This window comes from Muntiacus reevesi, chromosome 5 (assembly GCF_963930625.1).
Source record: "Muntiacus reevesi chromosome 5, mMunRee1.1, whole genome shotgun sequence".
NCBI classification, from domain to species: Eukaryota; Metazoa; Chordata; class Mammalia; order Artiodactyla; family Cervidae; genus Muntiacus; species Muntiacus reevesi.
The window spans coordinates 92721534-92743881 of NC_089253.1; the positions used below are offsets into that span (position 1 = coordinate 92721534).

The following is a 22348-nucleotide window of genomic DNA, read 5'->3' on the forward strand; positions in this document are numbered from 1 at the left end:
CAACAAGGAGCACACTAGCAACCTCTTCCCGAATGGCATGTGGGCGACATGGGTGTCTCCACTCCCTTTTCTGGATGGAAAGGCATATGGCTTCTTCTTACCCAGCCAACATGAATACAATTTAAGAAAATTAGAAAAAGTCAAGGTAACAGGCTCACTAAATATGGCTGACTGGGAAACAGAAGCCATAAGGAGGATATGAGTTCTCTTAAAAAAGAAATGGGAAGTTTATTTCCAGGGAAGGTTCAAAGTCTCTTGAATGAAAGATGTACGAAGTCTGGTTCTCAGTGCACAGAAAACAGTAATCATGAACACCCAAAGCCAAGGGCACAGGAGCCTCTTTCGGGGGGGGGGGGGGGGGGGGGGGGGGCAGTGTCAATGGATGAATGCTTCCCCAATTTAAGAGTAAACTGTAAGCAAGAGCAGACCCGTTTCTCTCAGACACAAGCTCACTGCCGGGACCCCTTCTCACTCGAGTACCAGGCACAATGGAAGCCCTGCCCTACATCTGATGGGGCAACAACCCTCACCCAGAGGAGGAACTCCAAGAAGACGGACAAGACAGGGGAGAGAGAGAAAGGGGGAAAGGAGCCCTGGAATGTCCAGTTCCTCCCAAAAGAGAGAGAGAGGGCAACTCAAAGGGTATTCAGGAAATGAGCTCACCCCAACCCAGGAAAGTGTGCGGAGAGGATGCCTCCTCTGTAAGAAGTGTCTGCTTTCCTATTTAGAAATGACTTCAGAGCTGCCCAGGCCCCTACGACCCACTGGGAGAGGGAGAAGAATAAGGGGAGCCCGAGTCCCCTTGTCCTGGCAAAAGGGTCAACAGATGGTGTGCAGAGGCCCCAAAGATTCCACAGAAGATGAGAGGATGAGGCGGACCCCTCTGCCAAAGGAGGATCAGGGTCACAGAAGGTAAAGGGCAAGGGAGTATGGAGAGCCTCACTCGCCGTAGAATCGGAGACCCCACCCTCCTGGCTGCGAGGGGCGCAAGGGCAAGAGTGGGATGGGAGCGACTGCTAGGGGCGGGGGTGCTGCGCAGGCCCCCTCCCCGGAAGGGAAGGGGGAGGGGTCACACGAGGCCCTTCTGCCCGGGGACGCTCAGCAGGAGAGGGTCCCCCTGGTGGGGAGAAGCGCGGGGACCCCGCCGGCTCTGGGAGGCGCCCACGGGGCTCCAGGGTGAGGCTGGACAGAGTCCGCCCGGCCCCGCCGCCGAGAACCAGAAGCGGCGAGGCTGAGCGCCGGCCGTGCCCCGACGGGAACCGGCCCGGGGCAGCGGGGCGCGGGGCCGGAGGGGGCCTGAGGAGGATAAACTTTCCGCCCCGCGGCCCCCACCGGCGCGGGGGGCGGGGGGCGGGGGCCGCGCCGGGCCCGGGAGCGGCGGGGATGCCCGGTCCGGGTGGGGGAGGCGCCGGCCCTCCCTCCGCGGCTCCTCCTCCTCGCTGGGCCCGGCCCCCGCCCGCCGGCCCCCCGCCCCTCCGGCCCCAGCCCGCCCCCGGGTGGGGGTGTGCGGCGCCGCGCTCCGCCGCCCCGCGAGTCACCTCAGGACCCGGCCGCGCTCCGCCCCCCCACCCGCCGCCCCCTCCCCGGCCCGGGGCGCCCGCCCGCCGCCGCCGCCGCCGCCGCCGCGCCCCCGCGCTCCCGCCCGGCGCCGCCGATGCCCGGGATGTCCGGCGGGGCCGGGTCCCGCTGCCCGCCGCGCCGCCCCCAGCCCCTCACGCTCCGGCTCTTACCTTCCGGCTTGTTTTCGGCAGCCATTTCCCCTCCGCGCGCCACATCCTCCTCCTCCTCGCGACCGGGACCCCGAGCGCGCGCCTCGTACCGCCGCCGCCGCCGGCCCAGCCACCCCGCCGCCGCCGCGCACCCGCCCTGGCCCCGCCCCGCGGCCCACGCACTGCATCCGTTGGGCCGTGCGGCTGCCACTCATCGCTCCCACCACCAATCGCCCCGCACCAGGGGTCTCACTACTCTCCGGGAGGAGCGTCCTATCCATCCGGCCCATTGGCTGGTCACCACCCAACGGAATGAAAGGATTGGTCAAGAATCAACGCCCCCTCCCCACCCACTCCCAGGAAAGCCCGCCTTCCAGACCTAAACAAAGCTTTCCAGTGGCCAGAGCCCGAAACAACTGCCCAATCAGAAAGGGGCCGACACGGAATATTTCCTCGAGGCCGAGACGTGGCATTTTGATTGGGCCTTCCTACAGTGTTTCCCAGGACGTCCAGACCAATCAAAGGGGGTTCCCGGAACTCGGGAGCGGCGAAGGGAAGCCCCGCCCCCGAGCGTGACCGTCATCAGGAAGGCGCTCTTTCATTGGCGCGTTGGGGCTTTTCCCGCGTGCTCCCGGGGCTGAAGGACGTTCCCGGGGAAGCCGCTGCCGGCGCGTGGGGTCCCGGTGGCAGTGGAGGACGCAGCGGGATCTCCGGGATCCCTCAGCCTCCCGCTTCCGGGGGACAGCGGGAGCCGTGGGGGCTCGGGGCTGGCGTCCTCCGGTTGCAGCGCTCGGGAGCCGGCCGGCCCGGGAGCCCGGGCGTCGCTGCGGGCCGTGGGGGGTGGGGCGCGTCTCCGCAAGGCCCCGCCCCTTCCCCTCCCCCCCGCCGACGCCCCGCCCCCTCGGTCCGCGCCGCCGCGGCCCCTCGCGCGGGTGCCCGGCCAGCCTGTGCCCGCCGTCGCCCGCCCCCGGTGTGCTCCGTTGTCCCCTTTTCTAGCGGCTTAAAATACTGAAACTTTATTTTGGTCACGTTGGCCATGTGACCCGCAGAGCCGATGACTCATAGATGCCTGTCCCAGGATGAGGCCGCCGAGCAAAATCTTAGAGAAACGTTGAGCCTCGGCGAGCCTGCTCCGGAGGGCGAGGCGAGCCAAGTTTGCTTCCCTCCCGGGTTCACATTCGTGGCTTTCCCGAGCGAATATTCCAGCGTCCACCGTACTCACGCCCCGTGCAAGGCGAGGAGACCAGCGAGGTTTCAGTCGCGGAGACAGAACCCAGAAGCGGGTTAGGGGCCATCCTGGGAGGGGAGAGGGGAGGGACAGACACACCGCTGCAGCTTCTCTGCAAATCCGTCCACACCTAGGAAAGCAACACACACTGCACAGAGAAGCCTAAAGCCAGAGGAAATGGCAAAGATGAAAATGCCCCGTCGCAGAGAAATTCAGGAATTGTGCACGTGGGCAGGTAGTACCGGAAACAAAGGAGAGGGCTGAAAGCTCCAAGTTTAAAAAAAAAAAAAGGAAGAAAAGTTGAATGAAAATCAGAGCTCCAACCCCTCTATGTGGATCTTGTGCGGTTTGCAGTGAGAACCTTTAAATCCTCTACATTTTATTTTGTCCTTTTCTACCCGTGGATGACAACTAGCAGGAGCAGCGCAAGGTCCTTGTTTGAGTATTTTGGCACCAAGTTGACTGTCAGTGAATTTTGCTCCAGTTGTAACAGCATGTGTTCTTTTTCTTGTCTTCTCAAGTGAAAATTTCTTGTTTCCCGGAAATAAAAATGTTCCCCCCAAAAAAGTTTTGCTTTAGAGATTAATTCTTCAACAAACTTTCATTTTATGAGGGTCAAAAAATGCAAAATTTTAACAACGAGGGCGCAATATTTTATCGATTAGCATTCTTAATAGCACCTGTGTTGACAATTTGTGTGGTGAAGCATATTCTTAAAAGTGCCGGTGGCGTTGAAAATTAATGTAACCCTTTTGAAAAGCAATTTTACAGTATGTATTAAAAGCCATAAAAAACGTCTGCATCTTTTGACCCAGTAATCTTACTTCTGGGAATCTATTCTAAGGAAATAACACTAAATGCCAAAAAACTATATGTGTGAAGGTATTCTTAACAGGATCACCATATTTATTACAACAAGAAAAATGTGCTAGTGTTGGATGTTTAATAAGTAAATCATGTTGTATCTATACAAGAGAACATCGTAGTCACAGACATTAGAAACAGAAAGGAAAATTTACTCATTGCTAGTTGCGGTGGGGAATAGTTTTCGGAAAAATGGCATTCTGTTACATGTGATGTGATTCTAGGTAGAAAAAAACTGCACTTTCAAAAAAGACGTGATAAACACCCAAAAAATGACATTTGGGAGATTGTGAGTAGTTTTTCTTATTGTCTCTATTTTCTGTAATATAACTACAGTGTTATATAATTAAGATATATATTTAAATCTAGATTTCCTTGGCATTCCAGTGGTTAAGACTCCATGCTTTCAATGCAGGGGGTGTCAGTTCCATCCCTGGTCAGGGAACTAGATCCCGCTTGCTGCATGGTGTGGCCTAAGAAAATTTTTTAATTTAAAAACTATAAATAAATGTATATATTTAAGTTAAAAATAATTCTTTCAAATGTTCACTAGAGACTAGACACTGTTAGATGCTGAGGATGTGAGGCTGAATAAGGTGGTCTCCCTCCAAGGAGTGCAAAGCCTAGCGGGGTTAACATATATGAAAAACAGCAGGTCAAGTGCAATGGGGATCCTATCACCTGGGCCTCAAATACAGCCTGTAAAACTATAGAACAATACCGCTAGGATCGCTAATTTTTTGTTTAGGAAAATGTAGTTATAAAAGGTATGATGGATGTTAACGTGTAATGGTGACTGCAGTCATGAAGTTCAAAAACGCTTGCTCCTTGGAGGAAAAGCTATGACCAACCGAAACAGCATATTAAAAAGCAGAGACATTACTTTGCTGACAAAGGTCCGTCTAGTCAAAACTATGGTTTTTCCGGTAGTCATGTATGGATGTAAGAGCTGGACCATAAAGCTGAGCACCGAAGAATTGATGCTTTTGAACTGCAGTGTTGGAGAAGACTCGAGAGTCCCTCCAAGGAGATCCAACCCGTCAGTCCTAAAGGAAATCAGTCCTGAATATTCATTGGAAAAACTGATGCTGAAGCTGAAACTCCAATACTTTGGCCACCTGATAAGAACTGACTCATTTGAAAAGACCCTAATGCTGGATAAGACTGTAGGCAGAAGAGGATGACAGAGAATGAGATGGTTGGATGGCATCACTGATTCGATGGAAATGAGTTTGACCAAGCTCCAGAGTTGGTGATGGACAGGGAATCCTGGCGTGCTGCAGTCCGAGGGGTCAAAAAGAGTCAGATATGACTGAGCGACTGAACTAAACTGAAGGTGTAATGGGTTTCTATTTTTAATGAACTAATTTTGAACTATTTTGTATGTCTATACAGCACATACACTACAGGTAAATCACGAAACAAAAGCTCAGGACTTCCCTGGTAGTCTGGTGGTTAAGAATACACTTTGCAATGCACAGGATGTAGGTTCAATTCCTGGTGGAGGCAACAAGGATCCCACATGCCAGGGGGTAACTAGCCACAACTATGGACCCTGCATGCCACAATGAAAGATCCCAAATGACCCAAAGAAGATCCCACGTGCTGAAACTAAGATCTGATGCAACCAAGTAAATGAATATTTATTTAAAAAAAAAAAAAAAAAAAAAACTCTTCAGAGTCCTCAATTATTTTTAAGAGTGGAAAGGTATCCTGAAACCAACAAGTTTAAAAGTCTCTGGGCTGGAGAATGAGATGTTTTGGGGGGGGGGGGGGGACTGGTTGGCTGGCGTCCTAGACCATTCCAACTGCTATAACAAAGCTTCAAAGACTGGGTGGCTTATAGCAACAGAAATTTACTTCCCGCAGTTCTGAAGGCTGGAAGTTGGAAGTCAGGGAGCTCCTCACATGGCAGAAAGAGGAAGTGAACTCTTTCATGACTTAAAAGGGCACTAACCCCATCATGGCATCCCCCTATCATGGTCTCATCTAATCCTAATCACCCCCAAAAGGCCCCATTTCTTAATACCGTCACGTGGAAGGTAGAATTTCAGCACATGGATTTGGGGGGAGGGGGACGCAAGCATTCAGTCCATAACAGCTGGTATTTGTCTTTGCCTGGGAGGGTAACCAAGAGATGGGTATTTTTAGTAGGGAAAGTGGCCTGTGTTGCTAGGAAAAAAAAAAAAAAGCTCAGTTAGAAGGGCTTCCCTGGTGATCCAGTGGTTAAGACTCCTCATGCCAATGTGGGAGACATGGGTTCGGTCCCCGGTCCAGGAAGATCCCACATGCCTCAAGGCAATGAAGCCCATGTGCCACAACTACTGAGCCTGTGCTCTAGAGCCCAAGAGCTGCAACAGCTGAGCCCATGTAACACAACTTCTGAGCCCGCGTGCCTAGAGCCCAGGCTCCACAAGAGAAACCACCACAATGAGAAATCTGTGCACCAGCAACTAGAGAGTAACCCCGACTGCCCCAACTAGAAAAAGCCCATGAGCAGCAGCGAAGACCCAGTGCAACCAAAAATTTTTTAAATAATTAAAAAAAATTTTTTTTAAAGAACCCAGTTAGAAAGGAGAGGAGTCAGAAGACACGCTGGACACCCCACCGTCTCAATCCTTGCCCATTTTGGCCTTAATGTTCTTCCCAGAAAGGATGTTACTGTCCAGGACCAGATGGACATACATGAATAATGGGAATATTAAGAAGTTACTTTTCTACCTCAAAACTACTTATAAAAGAGTGTCCTTTCCTGTTCAGCATTCTAAAGTACTTAAAAGTGACTGTTTATTATTACTGCTGATGATAATAACAAAAGTGCTTGGAGGAATTCCGCTCAATGTTATGTGGCAGCCTGTATGCGAGAGAAGTTTAAGGGAGAATGGATATAGTATATGTATGGCTCAGTCCCTTTGCTGTCCACCTGGAACTATCACAACATTCTTAATCAGCTATACTGCAGTCATTGCAAATAGTGACTGCAGCCATGAAATTGGAAGACACTTGCTCCTTGGAAGAAAAGCTATGACAAACCTAGACAGCGTATCAAAAGGCAGAGACATCACTTTGCTGACAAAGGACCATATAGTCAAAGTTACTGTTTTTCCAGTAGTCTTGTATGGATGTGAGACTTGGACCATAATGAAGGTTGAATGCCAGAGAATTGATTCTTTCTAACTGTGGCGCTAGAGAAGACTCTTGAGAGTCCCTTGGACAGCATGGAGATCAAACCAGTCAATCCTAAAGGAAGTCAGTCCTGAATGTTCATTGGAAGGACTGATACTGAAGCTGAAGCTCCAATACTTTGGCCACCTGATGCCAAGAACTGACTCAGTGGAAAAGACCCTGATGCTGGGAAAGATTGAAGGCAGGAGAAGGGGGCAGCAGAGAATGAGATAGTTGGATGGCATCACCGACTCAATGGACATGAGTTTGAGCAAACTCAGGGAAATAGTGAAGGATAGGGAAGCCTGGCGTGCTGCAGTTCATGGGGTCTGAAAGAGTCAGACACGATGGAGCAACTGAACAACAACTATACTTCAATACAAAATAAAAAGTTAAAAAAAAAAATAGTAGAAGTGCTTGGACTTGCTTCCTTCAACTCCAGTTACTGAAGTTCCATGTTACTAGGTTGTGAGAGGAAAGCTAGGGCTGAACTGAACCCATCTAAGAGCTTAATGACTCCTACAAGGGCAACTCACCAACACAGGATGAGGAAGAAATAATTATTCTGTTTATGCCTTCCTTAGATTTGAAGGGGCTGCATTGTAAAAAGCAATGACATTTTAAAGTCCTGATTTCAAAAACTTTCTCCCCTTGCCTTTCCTTTAATTAATTCTTTTAATTTGGAGGTAATTGTAGATTTGCATGCAATTTTAGGAAATACTACAGAGATATCCCTTGTCCCACTGCCTTTTCAAGATAAAACATAATAAAAACTTGTGGGCTTTATTTTTTTTTTCTACCACACTGAACAGCACATAGGATTCCGCAACCGGCTATCAAAATGACACTCCCTACAGTTGAAGGGCAGACTCTTAACCACTGAATCGCCAGGGAAATACCCTTGTGAACATCTTAAATGTAACCTTTCACTGATATTCCTTGTTTTCCCTATCCTGCAAACCCTCATCTTGTGGCCTCCCCACATCTGTTCAGGAAATCTGTCAGCTATTGCTACCCCAGAATATCTACCATTAGCATACAGGAGTAAAGACTTATCAGATACCTGCAATATAAGGAGCTTTCTGGGCCTAGTAGGCCTGAATTTCAGGTTATTTGAAATGTGATTTGAACATAAAAGTTCTGATTTGTGGACCAGGAATCTGTTGAAATTTTGAAATGAATATATGGTTTCCCTTGTTCAATATTACCTAAGTGTAGTAAGAACAGACAGTAGGTCTAAGGACCAACCACACCACTTCTGTTGGTTTTATTTTCCTTTTAGTATCAAAACCAAGAACCTTATCCATCACAATAGGGGATTCAAGAGATGTTGTTTAATGGAATACTACTCAGTCACATAAAAGAATGAAGTAATGCCATTTGCAGCAACAAGGATGGACCTGGAGATGATCATACAAAGTGAAAAAAATCAGAAAGAGAAAGACAAATGACATGTGATGTTATTTATATGTTCAGTCTAAAATGTGACACAAATGGATTTATCTGCAAAACAGAAACAGACTCACAGACCTAGAGAATAGACTTGTAGTTGCCAAGGGGTACAGACAGTAGAGTGGGGGAGAGGTGGAGTGGAAGTTTGCAATTAGCAGACGCAAAATATTATATATAGGATGGATAGACAACAAGGTCCTATGGTATAGCATAGGGTACTATATTCAATATCCTATGAGAAACCACAATGGACAGGGAAGCCTGGCATGCTGCAGCAAATGGGGTCGCAAAAAATTGGACACAACTGAGCGACTAAACAACAAACCACAATGGAAAATAATATTTTAAAAAATAATGTCTATATATGTATTTAATATAACTGAATCACTTTCCTGTGCGTCAGAAATTGATACAACATTGTAAATCAACTATCCTTCAATTAAAAAAGAGATGTTGTCTAAACCATAGCTATAATCATAAAATCTCTGCCTATTGCCCAGCTATTGCATAAAACATACCTGAGTGCACCTGCTCTCTAGAGACCCTCCTTGGAGTTACAGCTCAATGCCTTTGACTGAATGTATCTCACCTCCATATCCTACTTAAAGAGTCAACCCAGCTATTTCTAGACTTTCTCTTTTAAACTAGAGCCTTTCCTCTCCCTCTTGAGCCTTCTGGTGTGACAACCGGATAGTTTCTTTTATTCAATCCAAACTCAAGACCAAAGAGATGCCCTTTTTTTTTCCTAAAGAGGAAAAATATTAAAGAGATGGGGCTTGGCTGGTTCAGATAGGCACATCATGACTTCCAGATTCAATAGATCTATGAGACCAGGATGCCACCTCTGCTTCCTGGAACCCAGAGAGACATCTGTGGAGTTCCCCAAAATCCCTAGCGAACAAGGACTTGGGGCAGCAGTGGGACTGGAGAGAGGGGACTTTAGTGTCTGCACAGCAAGGCCCGGTTTTCACATGCATTGTCTTGTTTATTCGGGGTGCTTCCAGGAGGCTGATGGGGACGGTAAGGTTTCTCAAGTGCCCCCCAGCCACCACTGAAGCCTGCTGAGACCATGTGGAGAGCTTTATTTTGTGTTTTCTCACTTATTTGCCTCAACACTTTCCAACGTCACTTATGTTGACTCTCCATCTCCCAGGGAAACTTTGTTTAGTTGTCGAAAGCAAAATGACCTGTCAAAATACATGAAGGAAAAGCTGCTGTTCCATCAGCACTACTGTCTTTCATGGTTGCTAAGAAGTCAGGGCTGGAGAAGAATCACACCAATGCTATCTACCAAAGGAAATTTGAAGAAAGAAAAGTGTAGACTTAGAGGCATTTCATTGTCATTATCTTTTCCATTTTTCAAATGAAGTAAGTAATGTAACATGTTATAGAAAAACTTGAATGAATTTTTTGGCCAACCCAGTAATTTTCTTTGTGTATTAAGCTGTGGCATATTACACAGCCATTTAAAGTGAAAACGAAAGTCACTCAGTCATGTCCGACTCTTTGCGAGCCCATGGACTATAGCCCATAGAAATCTCCAGGCCATAATATTGGAGTGGGTAGCCATTCCCTTCTCCAGGGGATCTTCCCAATGCAGGGGTCAAACTCAGATCTCCCACTCTGCAGGTGGATTTTTACCAGCTGAGCCACTGGGGAAGCCCAAAGGTCAGGGTAAATCAATATGTCCTGCTATGGAAGGTTCTTTAGCTTAAATGTGTCACTGATAAGAAGGAAGGCACAGAGCATAATACATAGGATTCTTGTGTGTGTATAGATACAATGTTCATTGTCTATATAGATATTCTTGTATATACAGAAAAAAAGTTTCTGGAAAAATAGCAAGAAGTATATTGCCTGTAGTTCACTTTCAGGATGAGACAGAAAAAAATAGAAAGCTTACTCTTCATTTTATATTGTTTAAATTGTTTGTCAGGTACATTCAGTCAACCAGTATTTATTGGGTGCCTCTGATATGCCAGATCCTGGTTCAAGGTGCTGGGGATAGAACAGTGAACAAAACAGATAAAAATCCTGGCCTCATGGAGCTGATGTGGAAGTGGGAGAGACATGATACACAAGCATATGTATCATCACAGGTTAGAGAAGAAAATGCTAGAAGAAAAATGAAGTAGGGTGAGAGGGAAGAAGAAGGAGGGTGCTGCCTTAGGTAAGCGAGGTCTCAGACCTGAAGGAAGCCGGAGGGAGCCAGGCAGTTAGAGCAGGCGGAAGAACATTCTGGACAGAGGAAACAGCAAGTGCAAAAGCCCTGGGGCAGAGGCACACTTGGTGTGCAGTAGGAACTGCGATACACCATTTGCAAGGAACTCTGGGACAGGAATCCAAAGAGGAAGCTAAAGCTTTATCACACAGGACTGTGAGTTCCATGGTGAAATCTCTGGGTTATAATCTGGAGGTTCTAGAAAGCTGGTGGAGGATACTGAGCTGACAGTGTAATCTCAGTGGTGTCATAAAAGGATCAGTCTGCCATGATGTGAAGAACAGGCTGCAAGGGAGCAAGTGAGGTAGCAGAGAGACAGGCTGGGAGACTCTTGCGATCACCAAGACTTGACGGTGGTTTAAGGCACTTTCCTTTTCCTGTGGCTGCTGTAACTAATTACCTTAGCGGCTTAAAACAAACTAATTTTACTCTCTTTCTGTTCTGGAGGCTAGAAGTCCGAAATCAGTTTCATTGAACCCAAATCAAGGTGCCAGCAGTGCTGTACTCCCTGGAGGCTCCAGGGAATATCCATTCCAGGCCTCTTCCAGCTTCCAGCAGCTATCGGCATCCTTAGCTTGTGGTCACCATGCCTATCTCTGAGACCAGACCTTCAGATCTCTCTCTGTCCCATCTTCACATTGCCCTTTCCCGTGTATGTGTTTCAAATATCCCTCTGCATCTCTCTTATAAGGACACTTGTGACAGCATTTAGAGACCACCCAGACAATCCTGGATAATCTCCCTCATCTCAAGGTCCTTAACTTGATCACATCTACAAAGATCCTTTTTCCAATGGAGGTGACAGTGACAAGTTTTAAGGATTATAACCTCATATCTTTGGGGCCATTAATCAGTCCAGCATATCAAGGGATGGCAAATTGTTTTAGCAAAGGACCAGATAGTAAATATTTAAGCTTTGCATACCCTGTGGTCTCTGTCACAACTGTCATAGAACGCACAAAAGCAACAATGGACAGGGCTTCCCTGGCGGCTCAGTGGATAGATTCGAGACACAGTTTCAATCCCTGGTCTGGGAAGATCCCACATGGCCTAAGAGCAACAAAGCCGGTCTGCCACAACTATTGAGCCAGTACTCAAGAGCCCAGGAGCTGAAACTAATGAGCCCACATGCCATAATTACTGAAGCCCAAGCACTCTAAAGCCCATGCTCTGCAATAAGAGAAGTCACCACAAAAAGAAGCTGCAACTAGAGAGTAGTCCCTGCTCCCTCAACTAGATAATAGCCCCTGATCCCTCAACTAGAAAAAAGTCTGCTCAACAGCAAAGACCCAGCACCGCCAAAAATAAATAAATGAATAATTTTTTAAAAAATAAGCAACCATAGACAATACGGAAACCAGTGGGCATGGCTATGTTCCAAAACAACTACAGAAACCAGCCTCAGGTCTTAGATCAAAGTGGAAGTCTTGGAGATACGTGGATTTGGAATACGTATTGAAGGTAGAAATATCGCCCAAGTTTTGCTGAATTAGATGTGAAATATATAAGAAAGAAATGCTCTGGGCCAAGATTTAACTCTTAAGAATTTTGCCTGAGCAACTGAGTAAATGGTGTTGTAATTTAAAGTCAGGGGCAGAGCAAATTAAGAATAAGACTTCCATTTAGGACTTTTTCATTCTGAAATGTCTATCAGATACTCAAGTGGAGATATCTAGAAGGCAAGTAGGTATATGCATGTGAGGGACAGGGAGGTGTGGCTACAGATATAAATTGGGTAGTAACCAGCATTCAATGGTTTCTGCAACTAAGGGACATGGTAAGGTTTCCTGGGGGAGAGGAAAGTGTAATTCACTCTTTTACTAAATCATAATTTTCAAAAACTTTTTAGAATCATGACTCTCATAAAAATATAGTGCATATGTGTTGAAAATTTTCTTTAATTAGTGAGGGAACAAGTAAAGTGTTGAAACCAGTCCAAAAGAGAATCTGAAGAACGGAGATATTAGTATAGATAAGGAAGAATGCTTGCTAAAAGATGCAAAATTCGTTCGTATACTATAGGGAAATAGTGTCATGTGGGACTTCCTTGGGGCCCAGTGGAGAAGAATATGCCTGCCAGTGCAGGGGACACGGGTTTGATCCGTGGTCCAGGAAGATCCCACGTGCTGGGGAGCAAGTAAGCCTATGTGCCACAGCTACTGAAGCCCAGCACCTAGAGCCTGTGTTCTGCAACAAGAGAACCACTGCAATGAGAAGCACCACAACTAGAGAGTAGTCTCCACTTGCCACCACTAGAGAAAGCCTGGGCAAAGCCACGAACACCTAGTGCAACCAGAAAGAAAGTGTCATATTTGGGGTTATCTTTTCTACAGAACGAGAATCACTTACATCCACGGGCAAGAATCATTTGCAATACTCCCAGTTTTCTACTTGTGCTGAGTCCATAGAAAGGCAGGAGAAAGATGCTCACTCCTGAAGAATCGACTCTTCCCCAGAGGGTCCACTGGGCAATGCCCAACCCTTAGCTGAAAGAATGCTCCTGCTCATTTCCAAATCACAGGCAAATTTTTCCTGACATTGTCATTCGGCATTTTTAAAATTTATTTTATTGAAGTGTAGTTGATTTACGATGTTTTGTTAATTTCTGCTGTACAGGAAAGTGATTCACTCATACATATATATATATTCTTTTTCATATTCTTTCCCATTACAGTTTATCACTGAATATTGAATACAGTTCCCTGTGTTATACAGTAGGACCTTGCTGTTTATTTATTCCGTATAATAGTTTGCATCTGCTGATCCCAAACTCTCACCCCATTCTTCCCTCACCACACGTGCCCCTTGGCGACACAAGTCTATTCTCTATATCAGTAGGTATTTTTCTGTTTTGTAGATAAGTTCATTTGTGTCATATTTTAGATTCTACATATAAATTAAAAGACGCCTACTCCTTGGAAGGAAAGTTATGACCAACCTAGATAGCGTATTAAAAAGCAGAGACATTACTTTGCCAACAAAGGTCTGTCTAATCAAGGCTATGGTTTTTCCCGTGGTCATGTATGAAAGTGAGAGTTGGACTATAAAGACAGCTGAGCACCGAAGAATTGATGCTTTTGACTTGTGGTGTTGGAGAAGACTCTTGAGGGTCCCTTGGACTGCTAGGAGATCCAACCAGTCCATCCTAAAGATCAGTCCTGGGTGTTCACTGGAAGGACTGATGTTGAAGCTGAAACTCCAATACTTTGGCCACCTGATGCGAAGAGCTGACTCATTTGTAAAGACCCTGGTGCTGGGAAAGATTGAGGGCAGGAGGAGAAGGGGACAACAGAGGATGAAATGACTGGATGGCATCACAAACTCAATGGACATGGGTTTGCATAGACTCCGGCAGTTGGTGATAGACAGGGAGGCCTGGCGTGCTGTGGTTCATGGGGTCGCAAAGAGTCGAACAAGACTGAGTGACTGAACTGAACTGAACTGAACTGATATGATGTTGATCTTTCTCTTTCTTACTTATTTCACTTAGCGTGATCATCTTTAGATCCGTCCTTGTTACTGTAAATGGCATTATTTCCTTCTTCTTTATGAATGGATTCGTATTCTGTTGTACATATATGCCACATCTTCTTTATCCATTCATCTATCAATAGACATTTAGGTGGTTTCCATGTCTTGGCTATTGTAAATAGTACTGCTCTGAACATAGGGGTGCATGTATCTCTTTGAATTATAATTTTGTCCAGATATATGCCTGGGAGTGGAGTTGCTGGATCATGTGGCAACTCTGTTTTTAGTTTCTGAGGAGCCTCCATCCTGTTCTCCATAGTGGCTGCATCATTTGGCAATTATTGAACATCTACTGTAGGACACTCACCATTCTGCAAAATTAGAGTACGTCACTGAACAAAACCCAGATTCCTGGTCTCTTGGTACTTTTCCTACAGGGACCGATAAACATAGTAAAGAAATTCTGTAACACAGGAAAAGGTTGTCAATGGTATGAAAAAAATAGAAAGGGGAGCAGTTTGAAGGGGATCAGAAGTACCCATGTTGAGAAATAGTTTTTTGGTCAGTGTAGATCATTAAGAAATTGATATTTGAAGACTTCCCTGGTGGTTCCCTTCTTCCAGTGGTTAAGACTTTGCCTTTCAGTGCAAGGGAGTTTGATCCCTGGGTGGGGCGCTAAGATCCCACATGCCAGGTGACCAAAAAAAAACCAAAACATAAACAGAAGCAATATTGTAACAAACTCAGTAAAGACTTTAAAAATGATCCACATTGGGAAAAAAAAAAAAAAAACACCTTTAAAGCACAAAGAAATTGACCTTTGGACCAAGACTCAAAAGAGGTAAGGGAGTTTAGCCTTGTGAATATCGCAGAGAAAAATGCTGAAAATATAAAAAGAGTTCAGAATTTTTTAAAAGAAGGTTCATTTTATTTTTAATTAGTGATGGGAAGAAAGCAAAATTGAAATCCTAGGTTGAGTCAAAACAGTTTGTTTTCCTGCCTACAACTCATTCTTTCAAATTCTTAGCAGACGGATGCTGTGAGTACGAGATAAATGTGAAATCAGAAGAATAATTTTAACAGTCCTGATCTTTTCCCCTTTCAGAAGGAAAATTGGCTCTTCATTTTCATTGGGCGAGAGATCCAAGTGCCTTACAGTCCCGCCCACGAAGAATCAGACTGTGTGTGTGACAATACTTAAGGGAAAATGAAAATCTTAGTAGTAAATAGCAACTCAAAAATAGGTCTTGAAAGAGAATGTTTGCTAGTTAACGAAAGTGCTGCTCTGGAGTAGATCTGGAACTCCTGATCTGATTTCCAAAACTCTGCTGTAGTCAATGTGGGGAAATTCAGTTTTGTTTCCCTGCTCTTTATTTGGAGGGGGAGGGGGGCAGGATTGTTTCCATTTTAATTCAAACTGGGTAAAGCAGATCCCTGGGCTTCCCAGATGGCACTAGTGGTAAAGAACCAGCTTGCCAACTCAGGGAATATAAGAGATATGGTTTCAGTCCCTGGGACTGGAAGATCCCCTGGAGGAGGGCATGGCAACCCTCTCCAGTATTCTTGCCTAGAGAATCCCATGGACAGAGGAGCCTTGCAGGCTACAGTCCGTGGAGTCACAAAGAATTGGACACGTCAATTGAGCTAGCACACACCCAAAGCAGAACCTTAAGACTTATGCAAAGATTTCTTAAAGCACAATTTTCTTCCGTGACAAAAGATTTCTTTCTTTTTCATCTTGTCAAACGTAATCACTCCCAGATAAAGTCAATTTGCTCTTTTTTGCCTTCCTGTTAGGCTATTTCCTTTTGCCTGCTGACTAACGTTTTTCTAGGGCAGGTTGGAATTAATCATTTTGCATCCTGAGGTTGTTCAGGCCAGGTTGTTCAGGCCAGCCAGGGCTAAGGATTAGAAACAATAAAACCAGCATTTGCCCTCTAAAGGAAGACCTCATGCTTGGCCAGGTGTTGACGTGAGACCACCTGAGAAAGTACAGGCTGGGACATTTTAACCAAATAGCCTGATCTTGATTCTCCAGATCTGGGAAAATGTGTTCATTTGTCACCCTAACTAGAAGTCATTTGTGCTAATTATTCCAGAACTAGTGGCCGTTTTCTGCTTTCCCAAGAGGCCGCACCATCTTGGGAACGCAGGCACACTTCATTGTTTTTATCTCTGAATCCCCCTGGGCCTTCTAGGGAGTTCACTGAAAAATCCCAAACCCTCCTTGTATTTTCACCCCTGTGGCTAGAAGCCCTGAGTGTTGATTTTCCACTGGCCATCTTCAAGTGACCTGAAACGCCGTGTTCTTTCCACTAGGGTGGTGTCTTAATTGGCCCCTTCTGCAGAGCCAGTCTACCGTCTGCCTGTGCTCAAAAAGAAAAAAAGTGCCCACTTGTCCTTCTTATGTCTGGTGCCTTAAGACCCAAAGGCAGAATGTGGTCTCCAGCACATAGGAGCAGCAGGCTGGGACCAGCCGGTGCTTTTAGGCCGGCTGGCCAGGGTGTTAAAACAAATGTCAAGGGATATTTGCTGCAAAGAGGCTCCAGAAATAATGTAAAATTGTTCTGTCCTTTTAAAAATGGAAAATGCCTTGGCAGGGTGATATATTATTTGCCTGGCTGCATTTTCTCTCTGTCTCCGTCAAGGCTTGAAAACTACTGGCACTCCTGCCTTTTCAAGCGAAACTCAGTGTAACTGGACCACATCTAATGCCTGTACGATGCAAATGAAGATTGAAACTGTTGTTTCCTTTGATGTGTGTGACTAAATGCTCAGAGGGGATATTTTCTTTTCGATTCTCCAGTGGATAGAGCTTCTTTAAAAATACCTGTTGGCTCCCTCTTCCCGCTGGCAATGGGAGTGAATCCTGCACTGGAGGCTGGGTACCATCATGATAGATGCCTTGCTCTGGGAAGAATACCCTGCCCATGTCTGTGATGATCATGAAAGTTCTGGAGGGAATTAAGAAGCGTGAAAGGCACATTAATGCCAGGTACCTGCCATGAGCCACTCAGGCTCACCTGAAAAAGTCCAGAGAGCACATTTTGAGGGCAAAGTTGGGGAGGCAGATGAACCATAGCCAGATTCTCTAGCTCTTTCTGGCAAGCAGCAGCGCAAAGGGCCGGGGAAGCAGGTGGGGCTGCCGATGGAGAGAGAAGCCGACCCACATGCTGGTCATTCCATCTCACCCCCCATCTTTCCTGCCAAGAGGAGGAACTGAACCTCAACAGCACCCGCAGCATCCAGACTCTTCGCTGAGCCTGGGTGGTCGCTGGAAACACGCAAACACAGGCAAAGAAATCAATAGCTCTGAGCGCTGTCAGAGCCGCCAGGCTCCAAATTGGCTGTGCTGGGCACTTTGAACCACTTCCATAATGAGGAGAAGCATAATTATAATCCACCTCCATTACTTTTTCTTGCATGTTCATGTCAGCAAGGCAACCCATAAGCAAAGCTTACATTTAAAAGCAAAAACACACAAACAAACATTTGGAACTGCTGATTTAGATCATTTAATTTACTTTCTTTCCCTTTTTTTTCCTGGTAAATGTTTGCAGTGTCTCACTCAGGGAGGACAGTGAAGAACAGGTCACTTTGGATGTGGGGTATCAGATGGTAGGTTCAGGATAACAGAGGGGTTTGCCTGGTGGCTCAGCTGGTAGAGAACACACCTACAATGCAGGAGACCTGGATTTGATTCCTAGGTCAGGAAAAGCCCCTGGAAGAGGAAATGGCAACCCACTCCAGTATTCTTGCCTGGGAAATCCCATGCACAGAGGAGCCTGGTGGGCTACCGTCCACGGGGTCACAAAGTATTAGACAGGACTGAGCGGCTAACACTTTCATTTTCCCCCTTTCCCCTGGTAAATGTTTGCAATGTTTCTCTCAAGGAGGACAGTGGAGAACAGCTCATTTTGGACGTGGGGTATCAGATGATAGGTTCAAGATAACAGGGACTTCGCCACAGTTACTGCTATGCGCCTGGCACCTAGATTGGACCAGACACAAGGCACTGTGCGGTAAAAATTGAATGAATGAGTGAACATTCAGCCAAAATTCGCAGAGAGTAGAATTAAAGATAGCCCCTTAATGGATGCTGTATTCATCAACTTGAGCCACCATAACAAAGTACCATGACTAGGGTGGTACGAGCAACAGGAATGTATTTTCTCACAGTTCTGGAGGCAAGACGTCCAAGATGAAATCAAGGCCTCTCAGCAGGTTCGGTTTCTCCAAAGACCTTTCCTCTGGGTTTGTAGATGGCCATCTTCTCTTGGTATCCTTGTAGGGTCTTTCCTCTGCACCCAAGCATTCATGGTGTCTCTCCACACGTCCAGATTTCCTCTCTTTATGAGGACCCAGTTATACTGGAACAGGGCGCACCCTACTGACCACGCTTTAATATCATCGCCTACTTTCAGGGCCCCATCTCCAAATTTATAGAGTCACATTCTGAGGTACCTGAGGTTAGGGTTTCAAGAAACAAACTTGGGGGAAACACAGTTCAACCCGTAACTTACAGGGACTGTGGTCACACTAACATTCAAACTTTGGTGCTTCTTAAAAGAGCACTGGTGAGATGCTCTGTGACAACCTCTCAGTAGTGGGATGGGTGGGGAGTCGGGGGAGGTTCAAGATGTAGAGGACATATGTATACTGAAGGTCCCCTGGAAAAAGAAATGGCTACCACTCCTGTATTCTTGCCTGGAGAATCCTATGGACAGATAAGCCTGGCAGGCTCCAGTCCATGGGGTCCCAAAGAGTCAGACAGGACTGAGCCACTAACACATAACACAATGGTTGATTCATGTTGTGATATTGCAGAAGCCAGCACAGTATTGTGAAGCAATTATCCTCCAATTTAAAAAAAGAGCACTGGTGAGATTTCCGTGGCAGTTCCATGGTTAAGACTCTGAGCTTCCAGTGGACAGGGTGCAGGTTCGACCCCACTCTGGGAACTCACATCAGTTCAATCGTTCAGTCATGTCCAACTCTTTGTGACCCCATGGACTTCAGCACGCCAGGCTTCCCTGTCTTTCACCATCTTCCAGAGCTTGCTCAAACTCATGTCCATTGAGTCGGTGATGCCATCCAACCATCACATCCTCTGTTGTCCCCTTCTCCTCCTGCCTTCAATCTTTCCCAGCATCACGGTCTTTTCAAATGAGTTAGCTCTTCACATCAGGTGACCAAATTATTGGAGTTTCAGCTTCAGCATCAGTTCTTCTAATGAATATTCAGGACTGATTTCCTTTAGGATGGACTGGTTGGATCTCCTTGCAGTCCAGGGGACTCTCAGAGTCTTCTCCAACACCACAGTTCAAAAGCATCAGTTCTTCAGTGCTCAGCTTTCTTTATGGTCCAACTCTCATATCCATACATGACTACTGGAAAAACCATAGCTTTGATTAGACGGACCTTTGTCAGTAATGTCTCTGCTTTTTAATATGCTGTCTAGGTTGGTCATAGCTTTTTTTCCAAGGAGCAAGCTTCTTTCAATTTCATGGCTGCAGTCACCATCTGCAGTGATTTTGGAGCCCAAGAAAATAAAGTTTCTCACTGTTTCCATTGTTCCCACATCTATTTGCCATGAATGATGGGACCAGAGATCATGATCTTTGTTTTCTGAATGTTGAGTTTTAAGCCAGCCTTTTCACTCTCCTCTTTCACTTTCATCAAGAGGTTCTTTAGTTCCTCTTCGCTTTCTGTCATAAGGGTGCTGTCATCTGCATATCTGAGGTTATTGATATTTCTCCCTGCGATCTTGATTCCAGCTTGTGCTTCATCCAGCCCGGCATTTCACATGATGTACTCTGCATATAAGTTAAATAAGCAAGGTGACAATATACAGCCTTGACATACTCCTTTCCCAATTTGGAACCAGCCATTGTTCCAAGTCCAGTTCTAAATGCTGCTTCTTGACCTGCATAGAGATTTCTCAGGAGGCAGGTAAGATGGTCTGGTATTTCCATCTCTTGAAGAATTTTCCACAGTTTGTTGTGACCCACACAGTCAAAGGCTTTGGTGTAGTCAATGAAGCAGAAGTAGATGTTTTTCTGGAATTCTCTTGCTTTTTCTAAGATCCAATGGAAGTTAGTGATTTGAGCTCAGGGAATGAAGATTCTCCATACCACACACACAGCCAAAATATAAAAACAAAAAGAGCACTGGGTCCCATTTCCTGCCATATTAACTATGGCTGCATTTCCCGAGTCTTTCATCACTCACTCAGCAAACCATATTATATAAATATCCCTTCAAGGTAAACCCGGCTGCACTTTGTCTTTCAAGATCCTGGTTTTCTATCTTCTTTCATCTGTTTTGAGAGGTGGTGGGCCATGTTCTCAGGTGCCTGGGTCCTTCTGCCTGGGCTCTCAGAGACTAGATGACCTGGGGCAGGTCACCTGCCATTGCTGGGCCCCCAATCACCTCATCCTCAGAAAGGGCTTAATAATTTCTGTCCTGCCTGCCTCGTAGACTCACTGTGATGGTCCGGTGAGGTCGTGTTTCCATGTTAAACTGGGTGCACTTGCCTCCAGACATCGATACATCTCCTGACACACAAACCCATCTTTCTAGAACACCTGTTTTAGAATATGATCCTTATGTTAAAATAAGCACAGATGCACTAGAAAGCAGAATGGCAAATTGGCGTGAAAGGCAAACAAAACTGAAGATTTCAAATAACTCATGTCTTGCCACCACCTAGGTATTTCTGCCACCCTAGGTACTTGAGTAAGAAAAGTTTAAGCGATGCTGGTTAAGCTGGTGAAGATGTATGAGGGTGCTCTCCATGGATGGATATGGAACAATTGTCAAGATGTATTAAAGAGTGAAACAATCCAGGTGCAGAACAAGATGATTCCATTTGTTTAAAAAAGAAAAATGTGTGGTTGGGGGAGGAGGTTGACATTTATAAATGCTTGTGAACACCAAGCATGGGCTTCCATGGTGGCTCAGTGGTAAAGAATCCGCCTGCCAATGCAGGAGACGCAGAAGAGAGCCGAGTCAATCCCTGGGTCGAGAAAATCTCCTGGAGGAGCAAATGGCAACTCAGTGATACCCAGGAAACTTTTGACAGGGGGTTACCTCTGAGATAAAGGCCTGGGATCCAGAGACACGAGTGAGGAGGAGACATCTCATCGTAAACCCTTCCACACTACCTGGTTTTTTTTTCCCCAACATATACATACTACTTATTTTTAAAACACATTTTCTTTTTTTGAAAATAAATTATTTTATGATGCAAAGAGCTGACTCTTTGGAAAACACCCTGATGCTGGGAAAGATTGAAGGCAAAAGGAGAAAGGGGCGGCAGAAGATGAGATGGTTAGATAACATCACTGACTCGATGGACATGAATTTGAGCAAACTCCAGGAGATAGTGAAGGACAGTGGGGCCTTGCGTGCTGCAGTCCATGGGGTCACAAAGAGTCAGACATGACTTAGCAACGGAACAACAGCAACAATTAAGTAAAACTCAGGAAGGCGGTGGAAGTACATTTCCAGTAAAGCTACAAATAAAAACACATTGTTTTTTAAAGCATCAATTCTTTTTTTAAAATGAATTCATTATCATCATTCAAGTGATAGTTATCTTCTGAAGAAAAACCAATTACTGGACAATAATAATTGGAAATGATTAAATAATTCTTAGTATTAATCCATATAATTAGATAATTGTTAAATATCATTGAGTGATTTAATAGTGAACTTAAACACATAAGCTCCCTCTCTCTTCAGCTTCTGTGAATTATTTCTCTACTGTTTCTTCCCTTATCCAGGAAAAAAATGCATCCAATTCCACATCCTGTGAGATTCTATCTACAAGTAACATTTAATTATAAAAGTTTAGTTCTAATACAACAAAAATTGAGTCATATTAATTCCTTTAGTTCAAGCATACGTGACATGTATACAAAACAAGGACTTCGATGTCCGGTCATCATGAATAATGATGATATGAGATGCAAGTCTTCCACTCACTCATTCACATGCCAAGGAAGCACTAACTGGGCACATACTCTGACACCAAGCACTATAAACCTGGGAATCCAGAAGAAATTTTTTTAATAATTTCATTTATTTATGGCCGTGCTGGGTTTTCATTGCTGTGCATAGGTTTTTCTCTAGTTGTGGTGAGCTACAACTAGAGGGGTTCCTTTCTAGCTGCAGGTTGTGGGCCTCTCATTGTGGTGACTTCTGTTGTTATGGAGCATGGGCTCTAGGGTGCTA

The 22348-nt window shown here is 45.6% G+C and overlaps 1 protein-coding gene across 1 annotated transcript in view; it reads left to right on the top strand.

The window, feature by feature from the left end:
• The first annotated feature begins 1003 nt into the window (after positions 1 to 1003).
• LOC136169371 (basic proline-rich protein-like) overlaps positions 1004 to 22348 on the top strand; it is a 90754-nt gene continuing 69409 nt past the window's right edge. The window contains exons 1-4 of the mRNA XM_065937142.1: positions 1004 to 1176; positions 1274 to 2005; positions 2353 to 2679; positions 2775 to 2943. Coding sequence (XP_065793214.1) covers positions 1004 to 1176; positions 1274 to 2005; positions 2353 to 2679; positions 2775 to 2943 — 1401 coding nt within the window. The remainder of the gene's footprint in view (positions 1177 to 1273; positions 2006 to 2352; positions 2680 to 2774; positions 2944 to 22348) is intronic.